A 16,186-nucleotide genomic window follows, 5' to 3' on the forward strand; every position below is an offset into this window, starting at 1 on the left:
TTACAAATCCAACACCTGTGTAGCCATCACCTAGGGTAAGAAATAGAATGTTGCTACCTAATTGCCTAGTGATTTTGAATTTCATATAAATAGAATTGTTTGGTATATAGGCTTTTGTGTCTGGCATATTATGCTTTTTGCATATTATGTCTGTGAGGTTCATCAATGTTATAGTATATGGTAGTGGGTCATTTTTTTCTGTGCTAAATAGTCTTCCATTGTATCCGTGTACCACTGTGCTTGTCCCTTCTCCTCTTGATGGACATTTGGATAGATTCTAGCTTTTGGGTCTTTATAGTAATGCTGCTGTGAGTATTCTTATCTCTTGGTGTATATGTGCTGAGGCTTCTAATGAGTATATGCCTAGAGTGGAACTACTTGGTCAAGGGCATGGTATCTTCAACTTGAGTATATATTGTCAAACTGTTTTCCAGAGTGATTGTACTGATTTACAGTTACTAGCAATAAATAAGCAGCCTCTTCACTCCATATCCTGCCACTACTTGGTTTTGTCATTGTGGTTTTAATGAGCACTTCCTTGATTACAGATGAGATTGAGCCACTTTTCATGTTCACTTATGATTTGACTATCCTATTTTTGAAGTGTTTTTCCATGTCTCCTTCCTATTTTTCTAATGACTTATCTTTTTCATATTGATGTTTAATTGTTATATGTATTAGATGAATCCTTGTGGGGTTATAGTTGTCTCTTCTCCCATGCTGTGGCTTGGCTTTTCACTCTTCTGGTAAGGGTGGCTCATGAGTAACAGAAGTTCTTCATTTTAATGTAATAAATTTAATGTAGTAGAATTTGCCGATCTTTTATGCTAAGAGTTTTTTTGTGTTCAGTTGTAAAGTTGTTCCCTGTACCGTGATCATGAAAATACGTTTCTACGGTGTTCCTCTAGTATTTTACTAACTTTACCTTTGTCATTTACATCTAAAATTCCCTGGTATTGATTTATTTGAAATTTTTAAAATTGTTTTTCAATAAGAAGTTCTGAAGTATTTGAAAGACATTTAAAGGAAAGCAAACAGGAAGCTGAAATCACAAAACTAGTATTTTTTTAATAGTACTTATAATTACCAGCACAAGTAAGGTTTTTTTTTGTTTGTTTGTTTTGTGGTACGTGGGCCTCTCACTGCGGTGGCCTCTCCCGTTGCGGAGCACAGGCTCTGGACGCGCAGGCTCAGCGGCCATGGCTCACGGGCCCAGCCGCTCCGCGGCATGTGGGATCCTCCCAGACCGGGGCACGAACCCGTGTCCCCTGCATCGGCAGGTGGACTCCCAACCACTGCGCCACCAGGGAAGCCCACAAGTAAGGTTTTAAAGATCAAACTCTCTCAGTAGAGTACAAGTACCAAGTACCACCCCCACTACACACAAAGAGTAGACTACAGAACCTAACAGAGTGCCACCAAATTGCCTCCTTGCTATTCTTAAATATAGGAAACATAATCTGGACTTCCCTGGTGGCTCAGTGGTTGAGAAGCCTCCTGCCAATGCAGGGGACACGGGTTCGATCCCTGGTCTGGGAAGATCCCACATGCCGCGGGGCAACTAATCCCGTGCGCCACAACTACTGAGCCTGCGCTCTAGAGCCTGCAAGCCACAATTACTGAGCCCGTGTGCCTAGAGAAGCCACTGCAGTGAGAAGCCTGCGCACCTCAGTGAAGAATAGGCCCACTCACCGCAACTAGAGAAAGCCCACGTGCAGCAAGGAAGACCCAACGCAGCCAAAAATAAATAAAAAAAACAAAAACCGCACAATTCTTCTATAGTGAACTATATGCCCAGTGTGTTCAGATATAGCAGGATTTAATTCCTGTATGTAAAGGAATATAATTTTTCTTCCATTGCTAAATTTGCATGTATTAGAAATTCCAGATGACTGTATGTCATATTTATATTTAGTTAACTTTGGTAAAATATTTTATTTTCATTTATCATTTACAGGTGGTTTTGTTCCTGATATTAGTATTTCCTAGGTATCGAGTGAGAGTTTGATTTTTATTTATTTTTATTTTTTTTTACTGCAGCATGATTTTATAACAACAGTAATAACATCAACATAGGGCTTCTTAGGCCTGATACTATTCTAAATGCTTTTTATATTATCCCATTTAACTCTTACAACAGTCCTTTGAGGTATGAGTATGATTACCTTCATTTTACAGGTGAGGAAACTGAGGAACATTAACAGTACTAAATTTCACAGACTCTTGTGTCTACCTACTTATACAAGACCTCTAGCTGTTTGCAAAACCCTCTCCGCATCGTGCTCTTCCCTGTCCTCTGCCGATTATTTCTCAGAGTGTCCAGATGCAACCTGTGCACCCACACAGTTTATGTTGTGTGCTTCCGCTGGGCACTTCCCCTTCTGTGTTTTACCTGGCCCTGCTTTCCTACTGGGTGCTGCTGTAACTGATAGTTCTGTAGTCTACTCTGTGTGTGTAGTGGGGTGGTACTTGGTACTTGTACTCTACGGAAAGAGTTGTGCTGGTAATTACTTGTGCTGATCATTATAGGTACTGTTAAAAAAAATACTAGTTTTGTGATTTCAGCTTCCTGTTTGCTTTCCTGTAAATGTCTTCCAAACACTTCAGAACTTCTTACTGAAAAACAACTTAAACAATTGTTAACGCCAATAACATTAAAGAAGTGTACTTGTTTTTGCTGATTGGCATTGTCTTTTTTTTTTTAATAGATCTTTATTGGAGTATAATTGCTTCATGATGCTGTGTTAGTTTCTGTTGTACACCAAAGTGAATCAGCCATATGCATACATATGTCCCCATATCCCCTCCCTCTTGAGCCTCCCTCCCACCCTCCCTATCCCACCCCTCTAGGTCATCGCAAAGCACCGAGCTGATCTCCCTGTGCTATGCTGCTGTTTCCCACTAGCTATCTATTTTACATTTGGTAGTGGATATATGTCAGTGCTACTCCTACTTTGCCTCAGCTTCACTCTCCCACCCCATGTCCTCAAGTCCATTCTCTATGTCTGCATCTTTATTCTGCCCTTCAACTAGGTTCATCAGTACCATTTTTTTTAAGATTCCATATATATGTGTTAGCATATGGTATTTGTTTTTCTCTCTCTGACTTATTTCACTCTGTATGACAGACTCTAGGTCCATCCAGCTCACTACCAATAACTCAGTTTTGTTTCTTTTTATGGCTGAGTAATATTCCACTGTATATATGTGCCACATCTTCTATATCCATTCATCTGTCTATGGACATTTAGGTTGGTTCCATGTCCTGGCTATTGTAAATAGTGCTGCAGTGAACACTGTGGTACATGACTCTTTTTGAATTATGGTTTTCTCAGGGTGTATGCCCAGTAGTGGGATTTCTGGGTCATATGGTAGTTCTATTTTTAGTTTTTTAAGGAACCTCCATACTGTTTTCCATAGTGGTTGTATCAGTTTACATTCCCACCAGCAGTGCAGGAGGGTTCCCTTTTCTCCACACCCTCTCCAGCATTTATTGTTTCTAGATTTTTTGATAATAGCCATTCTGACCGGTGTGAGGTCATACCTCATTGTAGTTTTGATTTGCATTTCTCTAATAATTAGTGATGTTGAGCATCTTCTCATGTGCCTCTTGGCCATCTGTATGTCTTCCTTGGTGAAATATCTATTTAGGTCTTCTGCTCATTTTTTAATTGGATTTTTTTGTTTTTTTGATATTGAGCTCCATGAGCTGTTTGTATATTTTGGATATTAATCCTTTGTCTGTTGTTTCATTTGCAAATATTTTCTCCCATTCTGAGGGTTGTCTTTTTAATTTGCTCCTTTGTTACTTAATTCTAATGTAGATACATCAAGAAACCTGGAATTTCATGAAATACATAGCACAGGGAATGAGCCACCTTTGCTGATTATGATTGGCTACAGTGATGGAATGCAGGTCTGGAGCATCCCTGTAAGTATGAAGATGGTTAAATCCCTGAAATATAATACTTTTCAGCATGCTAGCTGGTGTGAAACCTGGCGATATTTTCTCTAAGGTTTCATCCATTTATTTTGCAAGCAATTGCTAAGAGACTGCTGTGTGTGGAACCCCATACTAGGCCCAAGGGCTAAGGGGAAAATGGGAAATTAAAGATGTTGTAAATGATTTGTAAAGTGGGCCAGCAATTGTGGGAATCACTTTACATGGAAGATCTAATTTCTTATCATAGTAACTCTGCGTAGTTGGTGTTATTATTATCTTTTCCTGCATTTTTACAGAAGAGTAAAGAGGCTTACAGAAGGCTTTAAAAAAAAATAGTGATCATTCAAAAAAAATGTTTTGAATCAGTTAAAACATTCACATGGTACAAAATTCAGGAGGTATAAGTGGGTAACAAAACTCTCTACCACTACTGTCCCCAATTTCCCTTATCTTGAGCAGTTTCTAGTTTTCTAGGATTTCTAGTTATGTTTCTTTTCCTTATAGCTATATTTTATGCTAATAAAAGCATATATACATATAATTCTCCCATCCTGCCCTTCCTTAACAGAAGGGAACATATTATACAGCTCAGTCTGTACCTTGCTGTTTTTTACTTACAAATCAGTACTCAGAGAGCTTCTCTATGGAATTTATAACTGCTTATAATTCTGTTTTTTGGATTTTCGTTAATTTACGTAACTTGTTTCCTTTTATTGGAAAAACTTAAATTCCCACCCCGCCCCTTTCTGGTATTAGAAACAGTGATGTAATACATGAATTTGAACAAAGGTTATTTTGTGTCTGTGTATCTATATAGGATAAGTCATAATTTTAATAAATGTTTTAAATTGCCAAATTATATTCCCAGTTTCCCTCTTCAATCCTACATGTTCCTCTCTGGGATGACCAAAAATAAAATGTACTAAAAGAGGAAGAGGCTTGGTAGGATCACAGCTCAGTGAAGTGTAGTAGGGACTGCATACTTCGGCGTGTACTTAGTTATATTCTGCTCTTTGGCATGGCCTAGATATCATGTCTCTCCTGCAGATTTTGGGGTCGGGGGGGAGTTGGCGGGTGGACCCTTTATTGTGTGTTTTTTTTTTTGCAGCTGGAGCCAACAGAATTTTAATTTGTGCCTTTAATAGTTGCATTTACCACATTGTTTGAAGCCTCTTGTTAGTGGGTGGTTCAGCTAGAATTTTTTTCTCTTTCTTTTTGGTTCTTTTGCATATTAGGGTTACTTCTTAAAGGATTTATAAGCAAACATATATTACCTCAAATTTAATGAAATTCAGGATGTTCCTGAGTGCAGAATTTGGCTAAAAGATTATTAAGTAATGAATACATTGAACTGCATAATTCTTTAATATTCTAAGTAAAAATATTGTTTATTCTTTGATAAATCACTTAAAATGAACTTTGGTCTTCCATCTAATCTTATAATAATTATATATCATATTATTAGGTATTTAGGATTTTAGGTTTTATATTTCTTACTTTTAAGGATTGGCTTTATTTTGCAGAGATAGAAGAATCCTGTTGGTATGTCATGGAATGAGTGTCCTCGTTTTTTACCTTTGCGGATGTGTAGTTGACATTTTTTCAAGGCCCTGCAATGTTGTTTGTAATTTAAGTATCACGCCAAAGGCATAGACAAAGGACTTAAAACGTGGCAATCTTTGTTTGCTTGCTTTTTCCTACCAAGAGAAATATTTCTAGGTTGTGTTCAAGAGGAGAGGATTTTGTAAATGTAACCTTTTCTTATTAATAGAGACTACATTTTGCTTCTTTACACTGTTGGCAGACTTGAAGGCAAAGAGGGAGCTAGAGCTTTAACAAGGTTGGGCCTTGTGGGATTAGGGATGTTGACTGGATTGAGCACATTTCTTTGGTGGTACTCAGGCTACCCACTTGCTTTGGTTATAATTAGAGGTATCACTTTTAATAGTTAATTTGTGTCTGGTTCTGAGTAACGTAAAGGTCTTATGAGGAAATTACTTCTTTACAGTAATTCTTATGCCCAGATTGTATTTTGAGAGATTTAAATAATCTTTTCTTCATGGAATTTTCATTGACTAACCGTTGTTTTTATTTATTTGTTTATTTATTTGGCTGCATTGGGTCTTAGTTGTGGCATGTGGGATCTTCATTGTGGCATGTGGGATCTTTCGTTGCGACTCGCCGTCTTCTCTCTAGTTGTGGTGTGTGGGCTCCATAGCATGCAGGCTTAGTTGCCCCATGGCATGTGGGATCTTAGTTCCCTGACTAAGGATCGAACCTGAGTTCCCTGCATTGGAAGGTGGATTCTTAACCACTGGACCCCCAGGGAAGTCCCTGACAGTTGTTTACTATTGTAGTAGTATAGCCCTGTGAGGACTGGTTCAAGAATTAAAAGGCAGTTTGGACAAATAAGCTCCTTTTGTTGCACTGATTGAGCTCTTACTATGTTGAGAGAACTTTATATACATGTTATCTCATGTGTTGTATACTGTGAGGGAGAAGTTATCCTATTTTACAGGTGGTAAGGTCACACTACTTATAAGAGGTGGAATTGGAATTCAAACCCAGTTCTGACTTCAGATTCAAAGCCCAGGATCTAAGGGCTCTATTTCCCCTATGTGATAGCAGAAGATATGCCATGCAAGTAGTATGGCACCTTAGTTTTAGTTTTCATTGTAATAGGTTATGAAGTACCTTCATATATTCATTTTTATAGACTAGTGTGACTGTTACCCATTACTCTAACTAAACCCTTCTGAAACTTGTTTATCACTAGTCAGTTATTCAGTAATCATTTAAGTGTTACCATGTGCTAGACACTGGGGAGCTTATGTTGGTCAACCTAGAAATAATCCTGGCTCTTAGGGATCTTCGCAGATCATAAATTGTATTTGCTTTTCAGTAAGTGCGGGTGGGCAGAAATCAAGCCCTGTCCAAACTACTACAGCTCAGTTTTTTCTTCAAGTTTGTGCACAGGGTTCCTTTCTGTTGATTTTATGTAACTGTCCCACCTGTGAGTCTCAGATTAAGAAAATAAACATCCTGGCTAAACATGTAAAAAAGTTGTCTATTTATGTAAGTGCACAAATATGAACAAAGCTTAGATGATATCTAGGAATATAGTTAAGTGGAGTTAGCTAAGAAGCAGAACCGTGCAGAAGTAATTTCTCTGCTGCCCAATCACTACCACTTTGTATATGAGATGGCTGCAGGAAAACACCAGCTTTCATAGCTTTCCCAAGCTGTCAGGCGCCTTCTTTCAACACATCTGATGCAACATAAGAAAGAATGATTATTTGTGATGTTGATATTCTGGATAAATAGCCCCTTTTCCCACCTGTGCCTAACAGTGACATTGCCTCTTTTTGGTAATGTAAATATAGGCTCTCTTGCTTAAAATTCTTAATTAAAAAAAAAATCAAAGTTATACATGTGCATGGACTAAAGACGGAATAATTTTATGGGAGTCATATGAAAAAAACAGAAGTTGTATATTCTTCCTTTCTTAACTCCCATAGTTCTTTTAGCTCTCGTTATCTTTGCATTTATTTTATTTATTTAAAAAATATTTATTTATTTATTTATTTGGCTGTGCCAGGTCTTAGTTGCAGCACACGGGATCTTCGCTGCCACATGCAGGATCTTTAGTTGCGGCATGTGGGCTCTTAGTTGCGGCATGTGGGATCTAGTTCCCAGACCAGGGATCGAACCTGGGCCCCCTGCACTGGGAGCGAGGAATTTTAACCACTGGACGAGCAGGGAAGTCCCTGGTGGGGACTTCAGTTATTTTAAAATATCTTGCTTACATTCTCTCTCTTTTTTTTTAACATCTTTATTGGAGTATAATTCCTTTACAATGGTGTGTTAGTTTCTGCTGTATAGCAAAGTGAATCAGCTATACATAAACGTATATCCCCATATCTCCTCCCTCTTGCGCCTTCCTCCAACCCTCTCTTGCTTACACTCTTAATTTTTTTTTTCGGCCAGTTTTACACATAGATTGACTTGGTGCCATGAACTGTGAGAACGTAAAAATTGTTCATTTATTCATTACAATTCTTGGATAAAGTACATATATTGAGCAAAATAGACATGGCCTTTGCTTGAATGGAGCTAGTAGGAGAAATTGATTTAAATAAAAATAAATTAATAGACAAATTGTAATATGAAGAAAATAATAGGAGATTATAATAAGGAAGTGGCATAAAAGTTAATTAAGATTTAGCCACAGTAAGATTGGAACAGCAAGTAGTGAAGTCAGAGGCTCTGAGGTAGAAATGTTCTTTTCTCTATAGTGGGACATTGATTTAGATTTCTTAAGGTTTTTTCTTCTTAAAGAATATTGAGATAAATATCTTTATGATCATGTAATTTGGAGAGATCAATAAAAGAAAATATACTAAAACTCTTGATAGATTTACCAAATTGCATTCTTGTAAAGCCATGCCATTTATTCTCGCCTCATTCATTTATTAATTCATTCACTCAGCGAAGATTTATTGATTGCCTTTTATATGTCAGACCCTGTTCAAGGTGCTGGGAAAACAACAATGAGCAAAACAAAACCATTATTCTTATGGAATTTCCATTCTAGGTAGGTGGGTTGGAGGGTGGGGAAGATGATAATAAACATGTACCATGCTTTGATAATAAACAAGTTACCAAGTGTTAAGGTGTGGTGGTTGATATTGTTGTGGGTTGCTATATTATATGAGGTGGTCTTGGAAAGCCTCTCTCAAAGACCCCGTGAGCAGAAGTGTGGAGGAGTGATACTTATAGGTATTTGAGGGAGGGGCATTCAAAGGCAGTACTCTCTCATAGGATTATGTTGTTGTTATTTTTAAAATTTTGTTTAGTTTTGGGTCTTTGTTGCTGTGCGCAGGCTTTCTCTAGTTGTGGCGAGTGGGGGCTACTCTTCGTTGCGGTGTGTGGGCTTCTCATTGCGGTGGCTTCTTTTGTTGCGGAGCACGGGCTCTAGGGTGTGTGGGCTCAGTAGTTGTTGTACACGGACTTCAGTAGTTGTGGCTCACGGGCTCTAGAGCTCAGGCTCATTAGTTGTGGCACATGGGCTTAGTTGCTGCACGGTCTGTGGGATCTTCCCGGACCAGGGCTTGAACCCGTGTCCCCTGCATTGGCAGGCGGATTCTTAACCACTGAGCCACCAGGGAAGTCCGGATTATGTTTCCTATATTTAAGAATAGCAAGGAGGCAGTTTGGTGGAGCTCAGTGGGCAGGTGAAGAATGCTAGATGGTGTCTCAGAGGCGGTGGTGGGCTACAGTTTTGTAAGGTAAAGCTTACAAAATGAGCTTTGTACCATTGGAAGAACTTCAGAAGTTTCGCAGGGAAAACACCTATGCCCACCACCTAGGTTATACCATGAAAATTTTTACTATACTTACTTTGTCTCCATCTGTAGATCTTATTGGATGCATTTCAAAGTGAATTGCAAACGTCAGCATACTTTACCCTAACTACTTTTGCATTAACTGAAGTTCAGTATTTGATTAGTTTTTTATTGTAAAATTTACACACAATTAAATATACAAATCTTAATATGTAAATTTCCTGAACTTTGACAAGTGCATGGCAACCCAAATCTCTGTCAAGATATACAGTAGATCTTGATTATCACTCAAGACATCTCCTTCATGCCTATTCTCAATTTTTCCTCCATCCCATCCATGAAACACCCGCTGTTATTTTTTTTTCCATCGTAGATTAGTTTTGCCTGTTTTAGAACTTTCTGTACTATTATACAGTATGGACTCTTTTTGTGTAAGTCTCCTTTCTCTCAGCATAATGTTTCTGAGATTCACTCTTGCTGATTGTCCCTTTTAATTGCTGAATAGTATTCCAATATATGAATATAACATAGTTTATCCCTTCTCTTCATGAGGGATAGCTGGCCTATTAATAGCTTTTGCCTGTTATGAATGAAGCTGCTGTGAAGATTCTTCTGTAAGTCTTTTTGTAAACATATGCATTTATTTCTCTTAGGTAAATATCTACAAGTGGAATTGTTGCTTCATAGGGTAGGAATATAGTTAGTTTTATAACAGACTTCCAAACCTTTTTTCCAAAGTAGTTGTATCGTTTTACATTTCCCCCAACATTGTATGAGTTGTACTATATCCTTGCCAACATTTGGTGTTGTGTCCATCATTTTAATTTTTTTTTTTTTTAGTTGCGGCATGCGAACTCTTAGTTGTGGCATGTGGGATCTAGTTCCCTGACCAAGGATTGAACCCGAGCCCCCTGCATTGGGAGCGTGGAGTCTTAGCCACTGGACCACCAGGGAAGTCCCATCTTTTTAATTTTAGCCATTCTGGTGGGTGATACCTTGTGGTTTTAGTTAGCATTTCCCTGATGACTAATAATGTTGAATGCTTTTTCATATATTTGTTGGCCATTTGAATATCTTTTAGGGATTATCTGTACAGTTTTTTGCCTTTAAAAAAAATTGAGTTGTAGAAGCCAGTGGAGAACTTTGAACAGAGGTAGACAGTGATGCCTCTTATAAAAATAGGGTGTGACAGCTACTGAGCCCACGCGCCACAACTACTGAAGCCCGCACGCCTAAAGCCCGTGCTCTGCAACAAGAAAAACCACCACAGTGAGGAGACTGCGCACCACAACAAAGAGTAGGCCCCACTCGCTGCAACTAGAGGAAGCAACGAAGACCCAAAGCAGTCAAAAATAAATAAATAAAATAAATAAATTTATTTAAAAAAATAGGGAGTGATAAGGAGCAGATTTGGGTGGAAAGACAGTGAGTTTGTGGACTATGGACTGTTGCTGGTCTATGAACTGTTGATAGTTAGTGAAATGTTTGTTACTGTTTGCAACAAGATAAGTACAGAAGTTGAGAGTAAGCTTTTGGAAACCTATAGCTGTTTGCCAGTTGCGCATCATCCAAACCTGTGTTTGTAATTTACAGATGTATCTGTTTGTGCCAGAATGGAAATTAAAAAAAAAAAAGTAATTGAGCCTTCATAACATGGTTTGACAAGCAGTATCAGCAGGCAACCAGTTGGAGAAGTTGTTCGTGACAATGAGTGTGTTTTAGACATTGTGCCGTCATATATTATTTCATTTAGCACAAGTAACATCTCTATGATCATTAATATTCATTTTAGTGGTTGTAAGCTCTCCGTGGACATGCAATGAGATATAGAAGTTTCAGGGAGGAGATTTGAATTGCAGGATGAGGATTTGGATTTATTAATTTTTCAGCCAGTATGAATTCATTAAGAATCTTTGAGTAACAGAGGTACATTCCAAAATCCATATTTAATAAAGGTTGGTTTTGCAGTGGCTTTGGAATGAATAGAGAGTAAAGGAGAAAATAAAAGGATATGAGGCTAGTTAGGAGTCATTTTCACTTCCCTGGTGGCACAGTGGTTAAGAATTCGCCTGCCAATTCAGGGGATACGGGTTTGAGCCCTGGTCCAGGAAGATCCCACATGCCGTGGAGTAACTAAGGCCGTTGATGGTTGTCGCTGTTCCTGTTGTTGGATGCGGGCACGGAGCCCGAGCCTCACAAGTCCCAGCTGTCTGAGCTCCTCTTGTCGGCTGAGGCCTGTCAGTTTCACATTGTCTACTTGGGAGATGTTGAGAGCCTGAACTGAGTTAGTTGTATTGGTAACTGATAAAACATTTAGAAGAGAAGAATCAAAGATGTTTCCAAGATCTTGATTTGGGGCTGGTGCTGCCTGGTATGTAAGATGGCATAGTTTTAGAAGAAATAGAATTTGATTATTAGAATTAGACTTACATTATGTTGAAAATTTTATAAGGCAAAATTGCACTGTATAGTTTAAATAATAAAGTGTTGCCATTAAAAATTTTCAAGATAGTACCTTTGTAAAAAGTCCTGAAATTTTTCCATATTTTTTTGCTGTTAAATGGCTACTTAGCTTTCTCATCCTCTTTTGAAATGCTTAATATCTTAAACAAATCTTGAAAATGTATTCCTTACAGCACCTAGGAGATGAGAGTTGCATTGTATGAAACAGTGTATTTTTAGGTTCAGTAAGTTAAGATTTGAAGTGTTTTCTTGGAGCTTTTGAATATACTGCAAAGAAATAACACTAGGTGTCGCTAACACATTGAGCTAAGAAAAGTATAGCTGTTCCCTTGAAAGATTTGCCCTAAAGCTTTTAGTGTAGCTTTTACACTTTTTGTGTTGCCTTTACACAAAAAAACTTTAGAGAAAACATGCAAGGACATATTTGAGGTGAATTCCAATTAGTTTATTATTTGTTAGAAGTTGGGTGCCAACAGACCTTGCCATGTCAAGATTGCTAGCCAGGAAACAATTTTTATGGGTTTCATTTGGGAACAATATAAAGTCAGTGATTTGGGTAACTGGCAAGCAGAGAAAGTTTGAATATGGACCCAAATCAAAAAATTGCCTTTGTTGAGAGTAGTCTTATTTTTTTTGGTCCAGTGTCTTATTATTGGAAAGAGAAGTAATGGATGGCTCTTTAGTCACCTGGCAATGAAAGATCTTTGGGTGTCATGGAGTGAATAGAAGCAGAAATGAAGAATAATATTGAAGTAACTTGTGGAATCCATTCATATTAGTAGAGGCAAAATTTTTTTGTAGTGTATGTTTCTTAAGGTGTCACTTTAGAGAAGTCTTGTATCTGAAGTTTGGTCTTTCCAATGTTTAAATAGTGGCTTTATATGACTTTTGTTGATTTGAAAAGTGAGTTTGAAATTTATTATTATAAATTGGTATTTTTCTTGTTTGAAGTATTTTTGATGTTTTTCCACTCTAAAATGGAAGATATTCTTTGGACACAAGCTGACTTATGAGTGTGTGGAAGACAGCTTTTTCTTTTCTTATAAATGTTACTGCATATGTTAAATATCATAAAGTGCACAGATCGTAAGTGTGCAGACTGAATTTTTATATGTGTATGTAACCTTCTGGGCACCACTCAGATTAAGACAGAACATTTCCAGCAACTCAGGAGTCTCTCATGCCACTTTCCTGTCAATACTGTCCTCATACCTCCACGTAACCACTATTCTGACTTCTATCACCAGAGATTAGCTTTTTCTATTCTTGAACTTAAAAAAAGGGGGGGATGGGGGGACATAGATAACCCAATCTATTCTTTTGTGTCTGGCTTCTTTCTCTCAACAGTGTGACTATGAGATTCTTTCATGTTATCGTACGTAGAAGTAATTTGTTCTCATTTTTGCTGTATACTATCTCATCATGAATACAATGCATTTTATTTTATTTATTTTTTAAAAATTTATTTATTTATTTATTTGGCTGTGTCGGGTCTTGGTTGTGGCACGCAGGCTCTTCGTTGTGGCACTCAGGCTTCTCTCGAGTTGTGGCGCTCGGGCTCCAGAGCACGCAGGCTCAGTAGTTGAGGTGCGCAGACCCAGCTGTCCCCGGCATGTAGGATCCTAGTTCCTTGACCAGGGATTGAAGCCACGTCCCCTGTGTTGGAGGGTGGACTCCAACCACTGGACCACCAGGGAAGACCCACAATGCATTTTTAAAAGTTCGTTATACACCTGATAGACATTTTTGTTGGTTCTACTTTTTGAGCATTATGGATAAAGCTGCTCTGATGTTCTTGTAAGTGCTCCTTGGTGGATATATGCTGTACCCATTTCTCTTGGATATAGACCTAGGAATGGATTTGCTGTGTCATAGTGTAGGTGTATGTTTAACTTTAGTAGATATTGCCAACCAGTTTTCCAAAGTGGTTTTACCAGTATGTACTCCTACCAGCAATGTATGAAAGTTTCATTTGTTCCACATTTTCATTAGCTCTTAGTATTGTCAGTCTTACTAATTTTAATCATTTTTTTGTGTATGTGTTGGTATCTCATTGTGGGGTTTTAAAGATGCTTTTATTTTGCAATAATTTTAAACTTTCAGAAAATTTTATAACTAGTACAAGGAACTCCTGTTACTCATTACCCAGATTTACCAATGAAGGACATTTTGCCCCTTTTGCTTTATCACTCTCTCATTTTTTTTTTTTCTGTGAAGATTATTTTCGGAACCATTTATAAGTAGGAGAATTTATAACCCCCCCCCTTTTCCATAAATAATTCAGTATATATTTCCTGGGAATAAGCACATTATCTTTTACAACCATAGCACTATTATCAAAACCAGGACATTTAAATTTGATACAATACTATTTTGTAATCCACAGTCCCTTTTCTGGTTTCATCATTTGTCCTAAGAGTCTTCTTTATAGGTTTTCTTACATTTTCACTTTATTAAATATTGTCTTTTGGTGAAAGAAATCCAGATCAGATTTTAAGTGGTTTACTCTATTCTTTTTTTTTTTTTTTTTGTGGCCGCGTTGGGTCTTCGTTGCTGTGCGCGGGCTTTCTCTGGTTGCGGCGAGCAGGGGATACTCTTCGTTGTGGTGCGTGGGCTTCTCATTGCAGCGGCTTCTCTTGTGGAGTTCTCTAGATGCGCAGGTTTCAGTAGCTGTGGTGCGCGGGCTCAGTAGTTGTGACTCACGGGCTCTAGAGCGCAGGCTCAGTAGTTGTGGCGCACGGGCTTATGTGCTCTGCAGCATGTGGGATCTTCCCCAACCAGGGCTCACACTCGTGTCCCCTGCATTGGCAGGCAGATTCTTAACCACTGCACCACCATGGAAGCCTGGTTTACTCTATTCTTCATGCTTTTTGTATCCTTGTTTACTCTAAGGCCATGAAGATATTCTCCTGTGTTTTCTGTTAGAAGGTTGTTGTTATTATCTTTAGGTTTATAATCCTTTTGAAATTTTTGGTGTATGGTATGACATACGGGTAAAGGCTTTTTTGAATTAAAAAAAGAAAAAAAAACTAATTAATTCAGCACCATTTCCTGAAAGGACCATTCTTTCCTCACCAAATATGAGCATGTAATTCTTGCCAGCTCTGTGTTTTTGCTCTTTCTTTTTTGTTTTTTGGTCTCTTTTCAAATTGATTTTTAAAACCTTTTAATTTTGAAATAATTATAGACTCATGGGAAGTTGCAGAATATTAGAGTTCAGGGTACACTTCCCCCAGTGTCCCCCAGAGGTGACATCTTATGTGACTTGTAGTACAATATCAAAACCAGGAAATAGACATTTACATTGATTTTTCAAAAAATTTTGTAGTTTGTCTTTTCCAGTTTTATTTAGATATAATTGACCTACTATATTGTTTTTCTTTTTTTTTTCGCTGTGCTGAGCAGCATGTGGGATCTTAGTTCCCGACCAGGGATTGAACTGGTGTCCCCTGCATCAGAAGCACAGAGTCTTTTTTTTTTTTTTTTTTTTTTTTTTTTTGCGGTATGCGGGCCTCTCACTGTTGTGGCCTCTCCCGTTGCGGAGCACAGGCTCCGGATGCGCAGGCCCAGCGGCCATGGCTCACGGGCCCAGCCGCTCCGCGGTATATGGGATCCTCCCAGACCGGGGCACGAACCCGTATCCCCTGCATCGGCAGGCGGACTCTCAACCACTGCGCCACCAGGGAGGCCCAGCACAGAGTCTTAACCACTGGACCATCAGGGAACTCCCTACGTTGATTCTTTTTTAAATTTTATTTATTTATTTTTTATACAGCAGATTCTCATTAGTTATCTATTTTATACATATTAGTGTGTACATGTCAATCCCAATCTCCCAATTCATCCCACGCCCCCACATTGATTTTTAACACCATAAATTATGGTCGTTTTGCCCATTTTGAACTTTATCTAGATGGATTCATAGGATATGAGCTCAGATTTTCATCTGCAGACACAATGATTAATCTTGAGACCTAAGTCCCATTTTTTTTTTCGATTGACCACATATGAATATTCTTCAGCTCTGGCCTAGGGGTTATTTGCAGCTAGATGGAGTGTGCATTGATCACACGGTTCTCATTTATGCCTTTGCTTTTTATCTTCTTTCTTTATGTGTACGTTTCTGGTTTAAAGAGTATTGGTCAGCTTGATGTGAAGTATCAGAAGTGATAACAAAATTAATAAATAATTGTTTTAAAAGGCTAATACTATTTTAAATAAGAAATTAACTAAAATTATAATGCATGAAGGTATGCAAATACAAATTATATATGTTTGTGGCTCATTCTTGCCATTATTGGCGTTTTGGACCAGATGACTCTTTGTTATGGGGGGCTGTTCTGTACATTGTAGTTGCCACATCTGTGGCCTCCATCTACTAGATGCCCAGAGCAACTCCCTGAATTGTGACAATTAAGAACGTCTCCAGACATTG

General features: G+C 38.2%; 1 protein-coding gene across 8 annotated transcripts in view; it reads left to right on the forward strand.

The window, feature by feature from the left end:
• The window catches only part of BCAS3 (BCAS3 microtubule associated cell migration factor), a 576,338-nt gene that overhangs the window by 17,192 nt on the left and 542,960 nt on the right, over positions 1 to 16,186 (forward strand). For all 8 annotated transcript variants that reach the window (XM_082603192.1, XM_082603193.1, XM_082603194.1 and 5 more), the window contains exon 5: positions 3,825 to 3,931. In XM_082603192.1, the coding sequence (XP_082459318.1) occupies positions 3,825 to 3,931 (107 nt within the window). The remainder of the gene's footprint in view (positions 1 to 3,824; positions 3,932 to 16,186) is intronic.

This window comes from Mesoplodon mirus (genome assembly GCF_964341445.2).
Source record: "Mesoplodon mirus genome assembly, chromosome: 18".
NCBI classification, from domain to species: domain Eukaryota; kingdom Metazoa; phylum Chordata; class Mammalia; order Artiodactyla; family Ziphiidae; genus Mesoplodon; species Mesoplodon mirus.